The following is a 22,121-nucleotide window of genomic DNA, read 5'->3' as shown; positions in this document are numbered from 1 at the left end:
GCATAAGACAGCCCCACAGCAAAGAATTATTTGGCTACAATGTCAATAGTACCAAGAAACTTCGCAAACCACTTTTGACACCAGCCCCACAGCAAAGAATTATTTGGCTACAATGTCAATAGTACCAAGAAACTTCGCAAACCACTTTTGACACCAGCCCCACAGCAAAGAATTATTTGGCTACAATGTCAATAGTACCAAGAAACTTCGCAAACCACTTTTGACACGTTCAATCAGTTACAGCACCTTCTCCATAGGCTGCACAAATCTTTTTTTTTGCATTTTTACCTTTTTTGAAATAATATAGCATAAATATGCCAAAAATGTTGCGTATCTTCTTTCATCTTCAATATTAAAATGGCAGCACAAAAATTCACCAGTTTTGATTTTTTTTAAGTGTACACTGACATGACATCTGTCAAAATACAATCTAACAAAATTATTTTGAATGAAGTTAAAGACAACTAAGTACTATTAGAGTCATTATACGGAAAAAACTAGATGAACTTTTTGGCCCACTCAGTATCACGTGTCACAATGTATATATGCATCACAATTTACTTATCCAGTTTTCCATTAATCTGTTCATAGACTTTTGGTTTTTGACTGTTATGCATAAAACTGCTATAAACATTTCTGTACAAGTCTTTGTGTAGACATAGGCTTCATTAGGTATATAATACTTAGAATTGGAATTGATGGCTCACGAGATTAGTAAAGGCTTAACTTTACTTAAAAACATTATCTAATAGTTGTCTTTGTTAGTTCTAGTTGGTCCATATCCTTGTCAATGTTTGGTATTATCAGTTTTTAAAAATAGTTTATTTCTTAAAGCACTTTCAGATTTACAGAAAAACTGTCAAGATATTACAGAGTTCTCATACACGCCTGCATCTACTTTCCTGTTGTTAACATACTAGTATAGTAAATGCATGGTTTTTTTAATGTAGTTATTCTAAGGAATCTTTAGTGGTAAATTTCGTGGCATTTTCACTTGTGACGTTTTCGTGGCATTTGTCCATCCCCTAACAAAATCTTGGGATCATAAACTGGGGCTGACCTCTAGAAACGTTCCTAGTTCTAAAATTCTTTAAGCCACCCAGTTAACACGAACGGAGAAACTAAGGAAAACAAAAGACAGAACACAGGAGGCTCAAACAAAAACAGCCAACAGGGCGGAAAAAGCCGGAGTAGTCCACGCATTAGAAGTGAACTTCCGCTCCTGGGTAAACTTCCGGGATCAACAACAGGGGGACCCAATCAGGACATTTCTCCGGGAGCCAATGGGAGAGCACATTACAAAGAGCCAATCCGAGTGGTGCTGTCACTGTTATGGTCCTGTCAGGGCGCCGGCTTCGCGGTGCTGGGGCGGTCGCCACCGAGGGGACCTTGGTGGGGCTGTGTCAGGGGCAGCTCAGCATCCTGTTACGCTCGTCGCGGGCCACGCCGCAGCCTGCACCTCCCGGGTCTCCGGCAGCACCGTAGGGCGCGCGTGCGGGTCGGCGCCGCGGCCGCCTTGGGGCGCGGGCCCAGCCTCAGCCTCCTCCACCGCCGCCGGCCCCGAGCGGCCGCGATATGCAGCCGCCGGGCCCGCCCCCGGCGTATTCCCCTACTAATGGGGACTTCACCTTTGTCTCCTCGGCCGACGCGGAAGGTGAGACTGAGTCCTGGGAGGGCTCCGCGCGCCGGTGGACGCCGGGCCCTACGCGGCGGGGTCTCTCTGTTGCCGAGGCGCTAGTGGCCGGGCGGGGGCCGCAGGAGGCGGGCTGCGCCCGGGAGGCCTTCGAGGGGCCCCGAGGGGCCGGGGGAGGGCCGCGGGGAGCGTTCCCAGCCTCTCGGTCAGCGCGGCCATCCCTGCTCCGTCTGGGGCAGGTTCTTCTGGGGTCCTTGCCTGCCTCGGGTGGACCCACGGAACCCGAAGATTTTTAATGAGATGACTTGCTGTTATTATTCCGAAAAGCGATGGTAAGATTGTCCCGGGTAGGTGTCGAGGGTCAGGACGAGGAAGGAGAGCGGTGTTCCTCTCATTGATACATCAGTAATTTTTGCTGGGATTGGATTCGGCTCCGCAAAGACGTGGAGTTTGATATCTTGCCTCCGTTCGTTTTCCTGCTGTCCCCCCTCCCCCCCGCCCAGTGGTTGACCTAATATTCAGAGAAGTAGACCCTGGTGTATTGGAACTTGTAATCCGGCTAAATGTTCCCCTAGCTTCTGCAGTTTTCCTTGTAGTGACTGTTTTGACGAAGCAGTTGTGGCGGAGAAATTTTTCTACAGCACAGGAAATGGTGTTTTCTTCCTTTTCTCTGTTCCTTACCAGGCTCTTTGAAACTGGAATCTTTCTCTGCTAGTCATTTTCAAAATTTTAGGTTGACTGCACTTTGTACGCCAGCGATTTTCCGGTGGCCAGACTTACTGCCTAATACGAAAAAATAAATTATACTTAGCTGTAAGAAACTTCAGTCTAAAGAAGAATGTAGTATTTCCTCAGAAATCCGGTTTCGTAGTGCAGCAGTTAATATAGCTGGTTTTCCCTCCTCCCCTTATTTTGCTTTTTGATTGGTATTGTTTAATTAATAGTACTGTAGTTTTGGTTATAATTTAAGATGTGAAAACATTTTATCATAAGAATATAACTGATACATTTTTTTCAATTACAGTTTACATTGAATATTATTTTACATTAGTTTCAGGAGTACTGCGTCGTGGTTAGACAGTCATATACTTTACAAAGTGACCCTCGTCCCCACCCCCTACTCCCTCCGCCATAGCTCCAGTACCCACCTGGCACCACACAGAGTTATTACAGTGTTATTGATTATGTTCCTTACGCTGTACTTTACATCCCCATGACTATTTTGTAACCAGTGATTTGTATTTCTTAGTCCTTTCACCTTATCCACCCAGTCCACCAACTCTATCACCCCATTTCTTTTAAACTCTTAGGAATATTTGGTGCAATAAAGTAACCCAAAATATTTCCATTTATTCATCTATACTTGGTAGCGTAGTGTTTCGGGAGGAATATCAACTTTAATTTCCCAGACTTAAAGAAAAATGTGTCATTGAGTATCAGAACCTGATGAACCAGAGCCAAAGTTTTCTATCATTGCATACATTTTTCATATTCTCCCTTCCCCTAGGAATTACCTTTCTTAATACACATAAATGGGACAAAATAATATAATGAGCTAACCCATTGACTCTATATAATAAACCAAGAAACCTAGAATAAGTAAAATCCATAAGGTTTATTCAAACTTCATATAGCCTTCAAAGATATATAGACTCCCTATATAGCCAAGGATATATAGACATGTAATAACACCCTCATCTGTATAACTTTATACATACTTACATTTACAGAGTATTTTAAGCATATGTCTTGGTTGGTCTTTATAAGAATCCTGCTGAGTGCCCTGGCTGGCGCAGCTCAGTGGATTGAGCGCGGGCTGCGAACCAAAGTGTCGCAGGTTTGATTCCCAGTCAGGGTACATGCCCCAGCAAGCGCACGTTGATGTTTCTCTCTCTCTCTCTCTCTCTCTCTCTTTCTCCCTCCCTTCCCTCTCTAAAAATAAATAAATAAAATCTTAAAAAAAAAGAATCCTGCTGAGTTTTATTATTCCTGTATTTTATAATAAAACAGATTTAGAGACATTTATAATTGTTATAGGTTGTGTTGAATATTTTAATCCCTATGCCAATTTTCAATGTTCTTTTGGTCCAGGTTGTTTGTGCAATCTTTTGTGGCCATGTTTATGTTTATCCCTAGAGCAAGGATGAACAATAAATATTTTATTACAGTAAAACATTAAATCTAGCTGAAAAAAAAACAAGCTTAGAGAAGTTCAGTAACATCCACATGAAAGATCTGGAATTGAAATTGAGTATTCCATGTCTTCAGATTTCTTTCCACTAAACCATGGTGCCTCTTTCTTATATTTTTATAAATTGAGTAGTGTATTTGAAATGTAGCGTTAAAGAGTCTTGGGTTTGCATCCTGGCTTTACCAGTTGCTGTCTAGAAGATATTGAGCAAGTTACTTCATTTCTCTTAACCTAATTTTTCTTATAAATAAAATGGGGATAATAATACCCAAGTATTCAAATATTTTGCAAATGCAGAGGACTTACTACTATGTCTGGCCAGGTTAAGTGCTCAATTCATGTTAGCAATGCTGCTGCTGCTTGGGTTTCAGTATAAACTGGCTCTGCACTTAGTTCTTTTTCTTTTTTAAATTTTATTTATTTATTTTTAGAGAGAGGGGAAGGGTGGAAGAGAGGGAGAGAAACATCAATCAGCTGCCCCTTGCACAGTTCCAATCCAGCACCTGGCCTGCAACCCAGGCACATGCCCTGACCAGGAATCAAACTGACAACCCTTTGGTTCACAGGACAATGCCCAGCCCACTGAGCCACACCACTTAGTTCTTATTGTTCTCCAACATGAACACTGTACTCTGCAACTCCCAAGTCTTTTCTCTCATCCCCGAGCATGTCACACAAATTCTTGCTTCTCCCTTTCTATGCAGTTTTCCTAACCATGAATGTTTTTGACTCAGATGTTTTCAGTGCATACCTTCCTCCTGTCCACATCTCTTTTCCTTAATGGTATCTGCCCTTACTATTTGACCACACATACCCTTTGTCCAAAAATCTGTCTGATGTTTCCTCTCCGTATCTATGCATTTCTAGCCCCCATGCTTAAAATGCCTTTCTCCTCCTTACCCCAGGTTGAAACTTAAGACAACTCAAATGCTCCTTCCTTGGTGAAACCTTGCTTAACTGTCCCTCAGAAACGGAAACTTCTCTAATCTTTTCTATATCCCAGCACCTACCACAGAACCCAGAATATGAACATTACAAAATAATTATTTGTTACAGGAATAAATAACATGTTTTCTTTTGTCTTAAGTGATATTGACACTCAGGACTACAAAACAGCATATTTGAATGGAATAACAAAATAAAATTACTCGATTTAGAGCCAGAAGACTTCAGTTAAAGTCCTGACTCTTACAGTAACTATGTGATACTGGAAAATGTCCACTGCTTCTGTAAGCATTTCTTTCGTCATGTATAAAATGAAAAGCATACCACTTATGAGAATATTGTAAGAATTGTTTATGTGTATTAAAGCAAAGTCCGTAAGTAGAGTTGAAAGACCATGAGCTATGTATGAATAAGCCAATAAATGAATAAATAAGTGAATAATGAAATCCATACCAAATATTTATGTAGAAAATTACATCCAAAAGCAGTACATGAGCCCTGGCTGGCATAGCTCAGTGGATTGAGCGCGGGCTGCGAACCAAAGGGTCGTAGGTTCGATTCCCAGCCAGGGTACATGCCTGGGTTGCAGGCCATAACCCCCAGCAACCACACATTGATGTTTCTCTCTCTCTCTCTCTCTCTCTCTCTTTCTCTCTCTCTCTCCCCCCTCCCTTCCCTCTCTAAAAATAAATTAAAAAAAAAAAGCAGTACATGAAATGCATGTGTGTAAGTGCAAGAATGTAATGATGTACAAGTATGTGTGTATCTGTGTAGTCTAATATAGAAGTCTTTATGATAATCTTTTGAATTTATTTTTGTATCAGACAAATAGTAATGCTTTGCATGATTTATGTCCACAGACCATCAGCTTTGGCTTTACCTGGGCACTTAGTAATGCAGAATCTGCTTAAGCATGATTTGCATTTTAAATGGTGATTCAAATGATTTTGGTGATTCATATGCACATTAAAGCTTGAGAAGCACTGATTTAGAATGTTATGAAACATCAGAATAGGAGCAGTTTTATTTTAGCTTGAATAGTATCTACAACTCACAGTACATTACTGTGATCAGTAAGTTGTAGAAATAATAATCCTATAATTATTGTCAGTGCTCTTTTAAGTAAATGATAATTTTTTATTTGTTAATGTGACCAAACATCTAGCCTACTCTTTGTATCAGGTTACCCCTCCCCAGAAAGGATATCACCTCTAATACAAGTTGTAGTATAGACAGAAGAATGTTTAGTTTTATCTTTTGAGAAAATGTCCTACTTGATTTTCTAAAAATTGTATCCATGTAGGTAATATCATAAATATCTTCTATATGATTTGCTAATGAAGTTTAATATATGGTATTTAATGGGTGCAAGAATAGCTTTCCCTCCCTATTTGAAAACTGAAAATGACTTTTTAGCCAACTTTTTCTTGGAAAGAAAAGGTAGTTAAGTAAGGTTTACCTTTTTAAAAAATCTGTTTCTTTTCATAAATTTTAAACATATAAGGCATTGACCAAATCTATAAATGTGATAAAATTTCAGAGAACTACACACAAATGCAAATATAACTGCATGCAAAACTGGTAAAATTTGAGGATATGTCAGTGTCCCAGTTTGTTTTTTGTTTTTTTTTTTTTTTTAAGATTTTATTTGTTTACTTTTAGAGAGAGGGTAAGAGAGGGAGAGAAACACGGATCAGTTGCCTCCCACACGCTGGGGACCTGGCCCACAACCCAGGCACGTGCCCTGAGTAGGAATCAAACTAGCAGCCCTACGGTTCACAGGCTGGCACTCAATCCATTGAGCCACACCAGTCAGAGCAATGACCTGGTTTTGATAGTTACATAAGATGGTACCTTAGGGGAAACTGGGTGATAGGTACATGCAACCTCTCTGTACTATTTATGGAAATTCCTGTGAATCTCTAATTATTTCAAGATAAGTTAAAAGACAAAGTATGCAAATAGAAGAAATTTCTGTTAAATAACTGGTTTATCCCAAAATGGGATTCAATTTTTCTAAAGATAGGTTCAGGAGATTTAATTGGTTTTAATTAATATCATGTACATTATGAAAATTTACTGACATTGAATAGTAAGGCAACTAAAACCATAAATCAAAACAATATGAATAAAAATGTAATGTAAGACACAGTTTTATACAAAGCTTTTTAAAAAATTTTATGGAATGTCATGATCAAGCAAATTTGAATATATATCTAGCAATTATAAAATCATGTACTTGCATTGGTTTCTTGATATATTTTTTCATTGATCCTATATATGCATTAGAATGTTTTTATAATTAAAATGAAATGGTGGAATTTATCCCTATACTGTGAAACGTGATTCTTTTGTTTTGCTGCAGAAATACTCAGTTCTGGTTTGGATTTAAGCACACATGGATTTTATTTTCAGATGAATGAGATGATTTTGTCTTTGTTTTTATTGCATGTTGAATAAGAAAAAGCTTCTTCACATATATAAGAAGTTGGCAACTGCCAACAAAATGTTCATTATTCGTTGCAGGATGCTTTTCTTTCACAGAAATCTGGCACTTGTCTAGGGGCAGATCACTAAATCTTCTGGATGTACTATCATACTGCACTTGACTGAGTTCTTCCTTACCTTTCAAAGTGAAGTTCTCAGGCTGAATAGAAAATTCAGAGAAAGGATCCCTCGCCCATTAATACACTTGAATTTTAAGGGAGGAAAAGTTACTGTTGAATTTTGTTTTGTAGTTTTCCCAGGTGGCTTTCAATAAAACCTGAAACTTAATGATATTCTTTCTCACTCAGAACCCAAGCACCAGTGGAAACATTTAATAAAAATTTTAATTTTTATTGATTAGAGAGAGAGAGAGAAGTATCTGTTTGTTGTTCTGTTTATTTATGCATTCATTGGTTGCTTTCTGTGTGTGCCCTGACCTGGATCGAACCTGCAACCGTGGAATATTGGGAAAACACTCTAACCAATAGAACTACCCGGCTGGGGCCAATGGAAACATATTTTTTAAACATTTTATTTATTTATTTTCAGAAAGAGGAGAAGAGAGGGAGAGAAACATCAATGTGTGGTTGCATCTTGAGCACCCCCTACTGGGGACCTGGCCCACAACCCAGGCGCATGTGCCCTAGACTCGCAATTGAACTAGCAACCCTTTAGTTCACAGGCCAGCATTCAACCCACTGAGTCATACTAGCCAGGGCTAAATATTTTTAAGATTTCCTTTTGAAATAGATTTTTCCCAAAGATTATTTCCTCTTAAACTCACGTATTTATTATCTTTACATTTTTCTTATTTAGAAAATGAGCCCTGGCTGGTGTGGCTCCATGGATTAAGCGCTGGCCCATGAACTAAGGTTGCCAATTCCATTCCCTATCAGGCCACGTGCCTGGGTTGCAGGCCAGGTCCCCAGTTGGGGTGTGCAGGAGGCAGCAGATGATGTTTCTTTCCTAGTCTTTCTCCCTCCCTTCCCTTCTCTCTGAAAATAAAATATTTTTTTAAATGACAAGAACACATAGTGCAATAAGAAAGAATTGGCCTAAAAATCATGTTTTAAAATTCTATATACCTATTCTAGAGTTGACAGCCAAGCTAGGTGGTTCTTATTCTGGTTTAACTTAAGGCAACTGCTCCTGGAGTGATCTGGAATCTTTTTTCCTTATTTGTGACATTACTCTTGTTAGTTTGCTAACATGTTAGGCTAGCCACCAATATTTGGATTTTTCTGTTCCCACAGTGATTAGGTCTTTGGGGTACTGCTGTCACTGGCACCCCTGCATATATGTCCATGATATTTTCCCATTTTGTTTGGAATGGGAAGTGCTATAAAATTGTAAGCTACAGGTGCTTTTTTGATGTTCTGGCACCCATGCTATGACAAACTGCTGAACATACACAATTCTTGATTATAGCATTCCTTATCATAATTTATATATCCTTCTTTGAGTTTGATCAAGAAGTGTAGTCCTTTGTACAGGCCAGGAAATAGTTATTGAGGTCCTTTCCTGCCTCATAATTCAAAAACCTTTAATGTCACTGCTGCACTAATGACTTCCTGACCTAGATCTTCCTCTTGTTAAATCAGGAAAAGCATTCCTTATACCTAGTGGAAATGGAACTTCAGTTAAATTTTAACTCATTTTCAACTAAGGCAAAGACAAAGAAGCAGCAAGTAATTTTGAGAGAATATTTTAATTACAGGATTCTATGGTAGCATCTACAGGAACTATTTTTAAACTTTAAGTAGGGAAGGACAGGGAATTCAAAAGAACTTTGATTTTATCTTTAGTTGAATAAATGCCCTTATAAAACCTATTTAGAATCATATAATGTTAAAACTGGAAGAGAACTTTGAATAGAACATGGAGACCAGAAGACAGTAATGATTTGCTGTATTAATTACTAGCTAAGCTAGGACTTAGCTTCATTTTCTTATAATTACTTTCAGGAGTTGTCACAGCCAGACCAAGATGTGACTCATAATTGATCCACTCATTGACTGAAGTTGAAGCTGAAATTTTGATGACGTTCTTAAAAGCTAACCTAAAATTTAGGTTAAAATTAAGCTCTTCTATATACTGTATTTGATCTCCAGAGAAGGAACGTCTGTGTTAAGAATGCTTTGGTTTGCTGTTGCCAAAATTATTTTTTAAAGTACCATTCCAGAATTCTAGCCCTGGCCAGGTGGCTCAGTTGGTTGGAGCATGCACCAAAGGGTTATGGGTTCCATTCCCAGTCAGGGCACATGCCTGGGTTGCAGGCCAGGTACCCACTTGGGGGCATGCAAGAGGCAACTAATCAACATATCTCTTGCACATAGAGGTTTCCCTCTCTTTCTTCCTCCTTTCCCCTCTCTCTAAAAATAAATAAAATATAGGTAAATAAATAAGAAAGAATATAAAGTTCTGAAAGCAACAAATAAACAAGAAAAACAAAAATTCATAGACTCGGGCCACAGTGTGGTAGATACTAGAGGGAAAAGAGGTTTGGGAGGTAGTAAAGAGTAAAGGGGGTCAAATATATGGTGATGGAAGAAGATTTGACTTTGGATGGTGCACACAATGCAGATGATGTGTCATAGAATGTACACTCGAACCTATGTAATTTTATTAACCAGTGTCACCCCAATAAATTTAATTTAAAAATAAAATATAAGCATTGAAAAAAATTTAAATTATTGTCTAGATTTTGGTACTGGTCCAGCTAATTATCTGTGAAACTTTTCATATGTCTTCACCTCCCTCATCTTTCATTTTCTTAATGTAAAATAAAAGGCAATACTTAGATATCTATAACTTTAAAATATGAAGATTTCATACAATAGTAGGTCTTCAAATGATAATTATCTTAAATTTATGCTTATATTAGTTAAGATTCACACATTTTACATTGGCTTACAGTTTTTTCCTCTTTTCTCCTAAGAGCTCAGTGGTTCAATAGCAGCTCCAGATGTCAAGTTAAACCTTGGTGGAGATTTCATCAAAGAATCTACAGCTACTACATTTCTGAGACAAAGAGGATATGGCTGGCTTTTGGAAGTTGAAGATGATGATCCTGAAGATAACAAGCCACTCTTGTATGTAAAAATAATATGTAGCTTTTGGTTTTTAGAGCTAGTCTGTAGGATGGCTGTATTCTTTCATTGTTATTTGAAAATAAGTATAGAAAATCTTAACCTTTTTGGTGAAAAGTTTTAGCTGTTCCAGTTTTACTAGTAATTAGAAAAACAGTGAGACTTTTAAAAAAAATCTTCCAGTTTATACTGTAAATGTTGTCAAGGTGGCTTATTTTGCAGTATTCATTTGTTTCCCCTGGATGTTTTCAAGTATGTATGTATGTATGCATGTATGTATTTATTTGTATTAAAATTATCTGTGGCCACTCCACCCTGAATGCATCTGATCATATCTGACTTCAGAAGCTAAGCATAGTCAAGCCTGGTTAGTACTTGAATGGGAGAATATTTTTAACCTGCTAAATAGCAAAAAATAAAAGAATCATAATCCTCTCTCTGTCTCTTCCTTTCTCTCCTTTTCTCTCTCTCTCTCTCACACACAGACACACATACTATAGGCTGTTAGGGCTTACCTGGGTCTATAGCTATCTCATGTAAACATGCAATCTGAAAGAGACCACTTGGGTGCTTGCTGTGGAAATTCAGTTTAGGACAATTTAAGACTTCTAAAAAGATTATCACTTCCAAATCTCTCCCATATAGAAATTTTAAAGCTACCACTGAGGATTGTAGGGAGACTTTCTTTTCTTTCTCTCTTTCTCTCTCTTTCTATCTCCCTTTCTTTCTTTCTTTCTTTCTTTCTCTCTCTCTCTCTCTCTCTCTCTCTCTCCTTCTTTCTTTCTTTCTCTCTCTCTCTCTCTCTCTTCTCTCTTTCTTTCTCTCCCTGCCCCCCTTTTTTTTGTTACTATGTTATCATTGGGGGAAAAAGTGAAGAATTTAACAATTTTGGGCCCTGGCCAGGTGGCTCAGTTGGTTAGAATGTTGTCCCTATATACCAAGGTTGGGGATTGATTCCCGTCAGAGCACATACAAGAATGAACCATAAATAAGGGTAACAATAAACCAGGGTTTCTCTCTCTCTCTCTCAAATCAATAAAGAAAAAAATTACTAATTTTGAAAGTAGAAACTATAGCTTTGTAAAATCAAGGCATTACCAAATTATTCTCTGCAGTAATTACTGGTAGATGAAGTGCTGTTATTACATCTCATTTCTATGTTTATATGTCATATTTCATCAAATCTAAGATGCCATGAATTATAAGGTGCAGTTATTTTACATTTATCAGTAAGAAAGAAAAAGTGCTTAAGATAGCATGGAGCTAGGACATCAGAGGGCTATCTTCTTGGTGTAAGGATAAATGAGAAATAACCTATCATACAAAAAGAGATAGCAGGGGGCAGTTATTTGTCTCAGTTTGGCACTTGGTGGGGTATTGGAAAACTTTTTCCTGAGAGTGTAAAATCTATACCAGTTCTCATGTAGGAATCCAGTCTGATTGTCAGTATGGCACAAAAAAAGTCTCAAGCAGAGAATTTTATTTAAAGTCCCAAATTGGTAGTGCCTTTAGGAGACTGGCAAAAGAGAAGGCAGGTCTTAGAAGCACCTGGCTTCGTTTAAGGCTGACAGCAATTGTAAAGCACCAGCGATCGTGAGATTCATCCCAACTTTAGAGATGTTAAAATGTTGAAAATGTGTACCTTGGAATCAGTGAAATATGGTACTTCAAATGTAAATGTTTTGTTGACCTATAGAGACTATACCATTATATTTAAATTTAAGTTCTCCTTCAACATAAGTTTAAATATAACAGTATTCAGGCCCTGGCTGCTGTGGCTCAGTGTATTGAGCGCCAGCCTGTGAACCAATGGGTTGCTTCCCAGTCAGGGTACATACTTGGGTTGCAGGCCCAGTCCCCAGTGGGGGGCAATGTGAAAGGCAAACGCAGGTTGATATTTCTCTCCCTCCCTTTCTCCCCTCACCCTCTCTCTCTCTAAAAATAAATAAATAAAATCTTTTAAAAATAAGTAAATATAACAGTATTCAGTAGTGTTGTATGCCTTTTAAGAATTTTTATTTTACAATTACAATTTACAATTACAGGGAAGAATTGGATATCGATCTAAAGGATATTTACTACAAAATCCGTTGTGTTTTGATGCCAATGCCATCACTGGGTTTTAACAGACAAGTGGTGAGAGATAATCCTGACTTTTGGGGTCCACTGGCTGTTGTTCTTTTCTTTTCCATGATATCGTTATATGGACAGTTTAGGGTAAGTATATCTTACTTTATGTAAATTCTAAATATTTTAAGAGTTTTAAAATTAAAATAGCCAAATATTAACTATGATACCACATAGTTAAGAAATGCCTATAGTTGAGAAATGCCTTACCTGTACTTATTCTCACTTATTTATCCCAAGAACTAGTCTTAAGTAAATATGCAGGGAGTACCTTAGATTAATGCTTTCCAAATTTTTCTACATCAAAAGTGTTAATATTTGTATTAATAAGCAACTGGGGTAAATGGATGGAACTAACCCCATCTGACCAGAAGTGACCAAAGTGGCTGCCTGTGCCCTTTCTAATTTCTCCAAGGGATAAAGAGTTTAAAACACAAAACTCATAATCTTGTTCTTACCTTTTATTCATTTTAGTTTTTTAAAATAAATGTTTTAACAAATGATGATAAGGATTCCATCGGTATTTGTTTTTATATAATACTTTGTCCTGATATCAGAGGCTTTTGATGCGGGCTCTGACCATTGGTGTCTGTGGTGTTATAGATGCGACAAACAAATTCACATGGACTGTAGAAGTCCTGTGTAGAGAAGGGACGGCGTGGTCACTCTCTGAGTGAGAGAGCACCCCGACCCTTGCCTGGACAGGCTTTTATTGCTTTTCTGGGAGCATTACATCAAGGAAGGTCCTCATTTATTATGCCCAGGTTTGCTTTAGTTATTACATTTTACAGATAACAAAGAAAAGGATGTTGCAAATGCAAGGGAAAAAGTGGTTGAACTGGTTACACTCTGTCCTCTAGAGGTTTAGCACAGACTTTAGGAAGTTACATCAAAGATAAGCATTAAACATATGCTGTCTTAACTCAGGGTGAAAGAATTTCAGCAAAAGCAAGCCTCAAAGCAGCCTAAGTACAATGCAGGCCTGGTTCCCATGGGAAAGCTGATCTGTGGACCTGTGTGCTGCCTCTCACCTGTGGGTTTTCCAAACCAGGGCTGAGCTACATTTGCCATTGCCACTCGGACTGGTTCCCTATAGGCTTTATCATTAAAATACAACATAACACAAATCATTCCCTCATCCTTAGCTTGTTTCGGCTTTAGCCATTGGGAGCTTCTTCAGATTAGTTTCTGTGTCCTTTTAACATACTCCCACCATTTGTTGAGAACTTTCTTTCCTTCTGATTCCACCAAGTGTTCTGGGCTTATATTTTATTTTACCTGCCTCATCCTTGGAATCAACCATTTCTCTAAGGAACCAAATTCCTTTTATTAGGGAATGATATTTAGAAACCAAAACCTGGGCAATAAGTATGCTTAAATAACTGCTGGGACATCATTATTTTTAGACCATCCAAGTAGACAGAAGTTGAAAATATATGCATGTTGTATCATTATTATGTTAAGTCTCAGGAGTTAAAATTGTCTGAAATGGCTTCCATTCTATTACTTGAATAAATGTGTAATTAATACAAACTTTAAAGACCTCCCAAGAAGATTGATAGCTTGTTTCAGGGATGAATTTTCCTTGCAGGATAGTGTAAACCAAGGGTTTGGGAGTAACCACTTTGTTCTCTTTTGACAGTAATCTTTTATCATAATTATTGAAGTACTGAGGTTTCCTTAGGCAATTGATCATTGCTAAATTTTCCATTTGTATGCAAAATTACCACATGGTAATCTTAAGAAGTTTTTGGAAAGATACCTGGGAACCAGACAGAACACTCTGGGACCTGAAATTGGTATATCAAAATATCTTATGGCAGAGATTTGAGTTCTAGGAACTTATATTCAATTGCATGAATTTTTTTCCTCTTAGGTGGTATCATGGATTATAACCATTTGGATATTTGGTTCACTAACAATATTTTTACTGGCCAGAGTTCTTGGTGGAGAAGTAAGTGGTTAATTTTGAAAATAACCTTTGTTTAATATTGTAAGCTTTATTTTTGATATTGCAGATACCATCAGTGGCTATATTCATCATATCTGTTTCTTGTCTTAGAATTGCTTTTAAGTTATGCTACATCCTTTCAGAGAATCAGTATATTAGTATTGTACATACTCAATAATGTTATAAGGAATTAAGTAGAAAGAAAAGATCCATTCCACTTATAGGTAATTTATGGCTTTTTCGGGAAGCATACAATTTAGTCTCTAGTACAGAATTTTTCATACTTTTTGATCTCAGGTCCCCAAGGAAATTTCTTTATGTGGGTTATATTTATCAATATTTACCATGTTATAAATTAAAATTTTAAAATACATATTTATTCATTTAAAACTAAACCAAATAAAAAATAAACCAAATTTACTTTAACATATTTAAAGAAAAATAACTTTTGCAAAACAAAAATGCTAATGAGAAGGATAGTGTTGTTTTAAACTGGCTTTTTTTTTTAAGATTTTATTTATTTATTTTTAGAGAGGGAAGGGAAGGAGATAGAGAGAGAGAGAGAAACATCAATGTGCGGTTGCTGGGGGCCGTAGCTTGCAGCCCAGGCATGTACCCTGGCTGGGAATCGAACCTGCGACACTTTGGTTCGCAGCCTTCACTCAATCTACTGAGCTATGCCAGCCAGGGCTGGTAGTGTTGTTTTATATTTTTGTCAGTACTGTAGTTCCCTCTTTTTTTTTTTTAATTTAATTTTATTTATTATTTATTTTTAGAGACAAGGGAAGGGAGGGAGAAAGAGAGGGAGAGAAACATTAATGTGTGGTTGCCTCTCATGCACCCTCCACTGGGAACCTGGCCAGCATCCCAGGCATGTGCCCTGACTGGGATTCTAACCAGCAACCCTTTGGTTCACAAGCCAGTGCTCAGTCCACTGAGCCACACCAGTCGGGGCCCATAGTTCTCTCTTACTTGTGGTTTTGCTTTCCACAGTTTCAGTTACCTGTGATCAGCTGCCATCCAAAAATATTAAATGGGAAATTATAGAAAAAACAATTCATAAGTTTTAAATTGCATGCCATTCTGAGTAGCATGATAGAATCTTATGCTATCTTATGCAGGGAGTGGATTCGTCCCTTTGGTTAGTATCTACTCTGTACATACCTGCCTGTTGGTCACTTAGTAGGATACTTGGGTATAAGAGCAGTTATCAGAGGGAGAGAGACCATATTCATATAATTTTTATTACAATATAGTATTGTTATAATTGTTCTATTATTGTTAATTTGTCATTCTACCTAAATTACAAATAAAACTTTATTGTAAGTTAATATATACATAGGAAAAAATATAGCACAGAATATGATAATTTGAAATATAATGGGTATAATATCATGGTTTCTTCTTAATTCTCACATTTATGTAAGTACAGCAAAGAATGTATAATGTTCAAGAATGACTTAAATAAGTATCTTGACTTCTGTGATATTTATTTAAAAATTTGAAAATTCACAGGTTGCATATGGCCAAGTTCTTGGAGTTATAGGATATTCATTACTTCCTCTCATTGTAATAGCCCCTATACTTTTGGTGGTTGGATCATTTGAACTGGTGTCTACACTTATAAAAGTAAGTAATCTGTATTATAAAAAATAATTTACTATTTTCCAATCACAAAATATTTCTCTGACAAAGAATACTGTAATCTATAACTCTTTATCAAACACTTACCAGTATTTTGGAACAATGGCCTTACTCATTGATTTTACCAATGGTATTTCTTTTATTTTCCCCTTTTAATTATCACAAATTATAATGTGTATCTGGGGGGAATAAAAAACAAATAGCAAATCAGGCCTCAAAATGTAACAGAATTTTTTTCAATGTTGAATTTTTCTTCTCCGTGCTTATAATACGAGTTTATCTGACTTAAGATCTGACTTTGATTGGATTTAAGATTATACATGAACATATATACCCATTTTTAACATTTACTGATAATAATAAGTATTAAAAATAAGTAGTAATACAACTTAAATTTTGACATGTATTAATTTTGAACAACTTTGGGAAATAAATGACTGCTTTAGCACATGTATGTATATTACACAGTGAATGTCCTTTTTTTTCTTTATGGAAACGAGAACTTTTTAAGACCACCACTTTCAGTACTGCTGTTATATAGGCTCCAGACTAAAGTATTTGTTTTTAAGTAGTCCCACTTAATTTTTACTACATTACACTTTATTTAAAGTTTATTACTAATTCCACTATAAAAGAAACTACTTCATTTAGAATTGGGTAACTACAGGCAATACTGACATTATATTGTACAAGCATTGGATATTGAGTAGAATGTGGATTTGGAACCAGTCATTTCTGAATTCACATCCTGGTTATGTAATTCATACTTGCTCTCTGCCTTGGGGAGATACTTTTTCTTATCCTCCTCTGCAAAATAGGAATGGTAGCAGGTAATTTTTAGGGTTTGTTAATGAAGATTTTAAAGTATATATAATGCCTAGTATGGTGCTCGACACAGATTAGGCACACAAGTTGTGGCTGTTATTACAAATATTATAAAAGAATATTTTAAGGACATCTTTGTATGTTTGAACTGTTTGAACACTTTAGACCAAGGAGATCTTTCTTTGTTCTATATTCTAATCCTAAAGTGTGTTTTAATTGGCATTTTTAGCACTTTGTTTAAAAGTCTTACAGTATAGGAGCTAGTCCCATGCTGGCATTTAATTCTCTAGCCTTCATGAACATACCACTTGACTGAATCATTTGGAATCCCTTCCTGATTCTGGATTGGTTGGTTGGTTGTTACTTGGGTTAAAGCCTGTTTGCATACTGCTGAGACTACACTCAAAATTGCTAAAACCGTGTCCCCTGGTCATTTTTAGTTGTCAAGTTCAACTGAAAAATGGTCCTTAATATTCTTTATGCCACATACAAATGTATTCTTATAAAATGGAAAATCTTATTTATATCATTAAAAATTTAGGATAAAATTGTTTTTAAACTTCACATTTTTCTTTGCTAAATTTTCCCCCCGAATCACTTACTCTTCTGTGTGTAGTCAGCTCTTTCTTGCTTCAGTCGAGGTTTTGTTGAGGAACATGTTGCAGAACTCTTGTCCTTTTAACTTTTGCATTAGAATACAGTTTAATTTACAACCACTGAATTTTTAAAAAAATTAAATTTCTAGCCCTGGCTGGTGTAGTTCAGTGGATTGAGCACGGCCTGCGAACCAAAGTGTCGCAGGTTCAATTCCCAGTCAGGGTACATGCCCCAGCAAGCGCACGTTGATGTTTCTCTCTCTCTCTCCCTCTCCCTCTGCCTCTCCTCTCTAAAAATAAATAAGTAAATAAAATCTTAAGAAAAGGCAACTGTCGTTAAAAAAAATTAAAATTAAAATTAAATCTCTGTAACTCTTACCAACTGTTAACCGTTTATTTATAAAAAAATGAAGTATGACATACAAATGCAATTTGATCATAATTTTATTTCATATATTTTTCTGTACTTTTCTGTAGGCTTAAAATATTTGTGTGGTTTTTTGGTTTTGTTTAGCTTGTTTCGTTTAAAAAGCACAGTAGAAGGTGGAACTATCTCAAATATATTTTCAGTCAGTCTGTCAGTATTTATTTTTCACCTTTGTACGAGTAGTTCTCAACTGAGGGTAATTTTTTCACCCAAGGAGACATTTTTGGGTGCCACAAATTGGGATGGTGGTGGAACATTACTGGTATATAGTAGGTAGAGGCAAGGGATGCTACTAGATATTCTATAGTGCATAGTACAGCATCCCACAACAATTATTCAGCCCCAAAATGTCAGTACTACAAGGTTAAGATAACCTGCTCTGTTCCAAGTCTGTTTGTATCATACAGTAGTTTCCCCAATTTCTATCCTTGAAGTATTTCTTTCATATTACCCTGTAAAATGGCTTGAGTAACTGTCTCAGTAAGTACAATATAAATTTCCAGTGGAAATCATTTAAAATTAGGTATGTGTATAATTTGAAAACCACAATGTGTTTTATTTAATTTAACTGTTGACCACAATGTTATGGGTTTTTTTTTCTCCTTTTTATTTAATCCTAGACTTCCATCTATTCTTGGGGAAACAGTGTGATACTTAATAAATATTATGTGAATTTTTCCTTAATCTGCCTTCTTCTTAGAAGAAAAGAAAGGAAAAAATTTCTTCTGTGTAAGAATCAGTTAGTTTTCTTTCAGCAAATTTCAGCAATTTGGCCCAATAATAGTTCTTCCAGAAGTTGCCTTATCTTAAAATCTCCAGGGACACACTCAGACCATTTTCTTCAAAATTCTGACTCATAAGAACTAGAGTGAATCCCAGGATTTTCTTCTTAATAGATACCCTAGGTGATTCCTTGGATTGGACGAGTTTGATAACAAAACATTTCATTTGCAGAAGTCAAGTAGCAGAGCAAGGATGAACATTCTTAGAAACTTTTAGACATTCTCAATGAATTTTACTGTTTCCATAATTGGTTGCCTGGGTTGTTTTAAACAATATTGTCAATATTATTTTTACTGCATATTGTGCAGAATGTTAATTGACTTGCTAATATGCTTCCCTTTGTCTTTTTGCTTGTTTTTTAAAGCTGTTCGGTGTGTTTTGGGCTGCCTACAGTGCTGCTTCGTTGTTAGTGGGTGAAGAATTCAAGACCAAAAAGCCTCTCCTGATTTACCCAATCTTTTTATTATACATTTATTTTTTGTCCTTATATACTGGGGTGTAATCTAAGTCATATATGAGTAGGAAAAGACAATGTTACCTTTGTGTGAAGGCTGGGAATTCTTGCTGAAGGGATTGAAGAAAACCTGTTGCTGGTAAAATTTCACATGTTCCAGATGTAAAGACAGGTTGAAGGTTTTTTAAAAAACAATATTTTTTGGTATTTAATTAAGCAATTACAGTTACCTGGATTTTTTTTTTTGGTCAGAATTATCAATTCTGTTTGATTCTTCATATTACAGTAAATAAAATATAAAAGCATTGTGTTTTTAAGATTGTGTCAATATTCTCCTTAAAATTTGTGCCAAAAGACCTGGAATGGTAATCATACTTCACTTAAAGGGTAAAGATGACAACATCCTGATAATCTACAAGTGCAATTTTTTTCTTTAAAGGGTTTTCTCCTACATTGCAAATCCTGTAGATATATATCTATTTATACATATATATTTATGAAATAATTCTTATTATTCACAAAATATATTTCTGAATAGCTGAAAACTTAAGATATTTTCAATCTGATGCTTAAACTTTCTTTAATTTGGCCATTAATCTTTTTGTTTGTAAATTTAAATTTGTTTTTTAAATTGTATATAATTTTAAAAATCACATACATGCTTCAGTATATCCTTGTTCAGAATTCTTAATAATAACAACTAAAACTAATTTTAACATATGTTGATGTACATTTGGTTTGTTTGGGTGTTTTTAAAAACTGTTTGAATATCTAACCATTAAAAGTTTCTGTTTATCTTTCTGACCAAAGGAGCAAAAGGTATAATGGATATGACATTCATTAAGATTGTCAGTATGTAGAAAAGCACTAATATTTATAGCATCAGTAAGTATTTTTAAATGGTATTTCTAATCCAAAAGTTACTGGAAAGAGACCTTTAAAATCGTGTGATCCTGAACAATGTTACATGAAGTACAAAAAAAAATAAAATGTTTCCCAGGTTTGTGTTTTGCTTTATAACAACTTGTCCTATATAACTTGATATTTTAAAAAGTATCAGGTACTCTGACAAATGTACAATATTTGCTAATATTGGGAAATAATAAGAAATTTTACCTAGTGAAATTTTTGTTACAAATAATTTCATAGACTATGTACCTTTAATTACTATTACTTTGTAAAGTAGATGAAATATTTATGTTCATATAGTACCAAATGCCTAATGACTATTAGCAGATTATTGTATTATTTGTTTTTTTCTGAGCTGGAAGCATTAACTGCTGCCCTCAGTATGATTACAGGGCCATTTCTTGGTATGTATGGTATTCCTTTAGCAGTCTTACTCATCAGGAAACAACCAGTAACGCTGATGCTACCCTATAAATTAGCAAGATACCAAGCCCATCTCTCTTCCTTTTTCCCTCTCCCCCATCAAAAAAGAAAGAAAAATCTTACTTTAGGCTTCAGGAAAAATGTGGATCTACCTTTGAACCAGAATAATGCAAAAAATTTTATATGTTGATTCTTTAAACAAATGTAGGAAAAACATAGAAGTGCCAGAAGGATGGAACTTATAGAACCTAAAATATGAAGTAGTGAGGGAGGAGCTACAGCTACAGAAGCAGTAATTGTAAAATAAACACTTGTCATACTGACAGAGTTCCTGAGGGTCATTACTTTGTTACATTGATTATATTTGATGTTTGTAGTTTTGACCCCAAAATCTTTCCCAAAAAGCTTGAGGGTCCATACTAGGGGATAGAATTTTGTTGCTAAGCAATAAGTCAAGGCACTTTAGGACCAATTATATTTAAAAAGTGGGTTAATATTTTTAAGCTCTCATGTTTATTCATAATGATGTAAGATAAAATTAGATGTTTGTGTTCTAAAAAGGTATTTAAAAATAACAGCATTTAATCTTGGGAAACTGCCCTGTTTAGGGTATATATAAATGTAATTTATTCTGTTTCAAACTCAGCCAACATCTTCATGTACTAATGATCAAAGCAGTTAAAATATATTGTCAGTGTGAAAACCTGATTTGTAAATGTGTGCAAGATACAGTACTGCTGCAACTAATAATGGTAAGCTGACCATAACAATGTCCTCTCCACGAATTTTTATGTAATGATATTTTCTATGTCATACTAACTTTTAAGTCATGATTTCCAACCTAATTATTAATTCATTATTATTTTTTAGAACAGAACTAGTCAGTCTCTTCTAGTTTTGTGTGTGTGTATGTTTTACGTGTAATCAGCTATAGTAATCTTAATGAATGTTAATTCTCAAAACAATTATTAGACATTTACTTCTGTTCCAAATTGGTTGTAAAATAATTGAAATTTTTATTAAAAATCAAAGTATATAATTTTCATTGTACTAAAAGCAGTTTAGGAAGATTTGTAAAGTTTTATGAACCATTTCTTATTCCTAAGTTCTTATAAAACAGTTTTTATATATAATAATGTATGTTTCCAAAAATTCCCCAAGTGTTAATATGCTAATACAGAGTTCTAAATTAGTGAAAATTTGCATTGACTTAAAATGAGATAGATATCTTTGTTTAAATATTGTTTAAATTTAGTCAGTTTCTTTTTTAAAATTTGATGTAATAAAACATTGAATAAAATAATGCTTCTACAAACTAATAAAAACAGTATTTTTCATATTCAACAAAATTAATTGAATATTTTAAGATGTTATTTACCTTTTACATTTTTTATGAATGCATTTTTAGTTAGTTTTAGCCTTTAGAGAATTATCACACATTTTTTTGCCTTTTTCTGTTTTTGTGATGTTTGTTTTGTTAAAAGATCTTCCATACACTTCTCTCTCTTTTTTTAAATAGTTGAACAAGTTGCATTTTTTGTTTTTTCTTTGCAAAAAAGGGAATCAACACACATCATGGAGAGTGACAGTGTCTCTCAGGGTGTTAATAATGACCTATTACAGGCCCTGGTTAGGTT

General features: G+C 35.6%; 1 protein-coding gene across 1 annotated transcript; it reads left to right on the top strand.

Annotated features, from left to right (window-relative positions):
- Nucleotides 1–1,326: 1,326 nt before the first annotated feature.
- YIPF4 (Yip1 domain family member 4) lies at nucleotides 1,327–20,175 on the top strand. The gene is made up of 6 exons (XM_045828511.1): nucleotides 1,327–1,654; nucleotides 10,195–10,348; nucleotides 12,391–12,562; nucleotides 14,349–14,426; nucleotides 15,939–16,052; nucleotides 19,063–20,175. Exons 1-6 carry the CDS (start codon nucleotides 1,576–1,578, stop codon nucleotides 19,198–19,200), a joined length of 735 nt encoding a protein of 244 aa, XP_045684467.1. The 5' UTR covers nucleotides 1,327–1,575; the 3' UTR covers nucleotides 19,201–20,175.
- The last annotated feature ends 1,946 nt before the right edge of the window (nucleotides 20,176–22,121 follow it).

This window comes from Phyllostomus hastatus, unplaced genomic scaffold (assembly GCF_019186645.2).
Source record: "Phyllostomus hastatus isolate PE091 unplaced genomic scaffold, TTU_PhHast_1.1 phas_scaffold_78, whole genome shotgun sequence".
NCBI classification, from domain to species: Eukaryota; Metazoa; Chordata; class Mammalia; order Chiroptera; family Phyllostomidae; genus Phyllostomus; species Phyllostomus hastatus.
The sequence above is the reverse complement of the archived record's forward strand: the minus strand, read 5'-3'. Positions and strand labels throughout refer to the sequence as shown.

Excerpts from the sequence above, each read along its gene's own strand:
- YIPF4 (XM_045828511.1), top strand. The coding sequence starts at position 1,576 with ATGCAGCCGCCGGGCCCGCCCCCGGCGTATTCCCCTACTAATGGGGAC. Across the intron at positions 14,427-15,938 it reads CCAGAGTTCTTGGTGGAGAA|GTTGCATATGGCCAAGTTCT; the intron begins GTAAGTGGTTAA and ends GAAAATTCACAG. Across the intron at positions 16,053-19,062 it reads TGGTGTCTACACTTATAAAA|CTGTTCGGTGTGTTTTGGGC; the intron begins GTAAGTAATCTG and ends TGTTTTTTAAAG.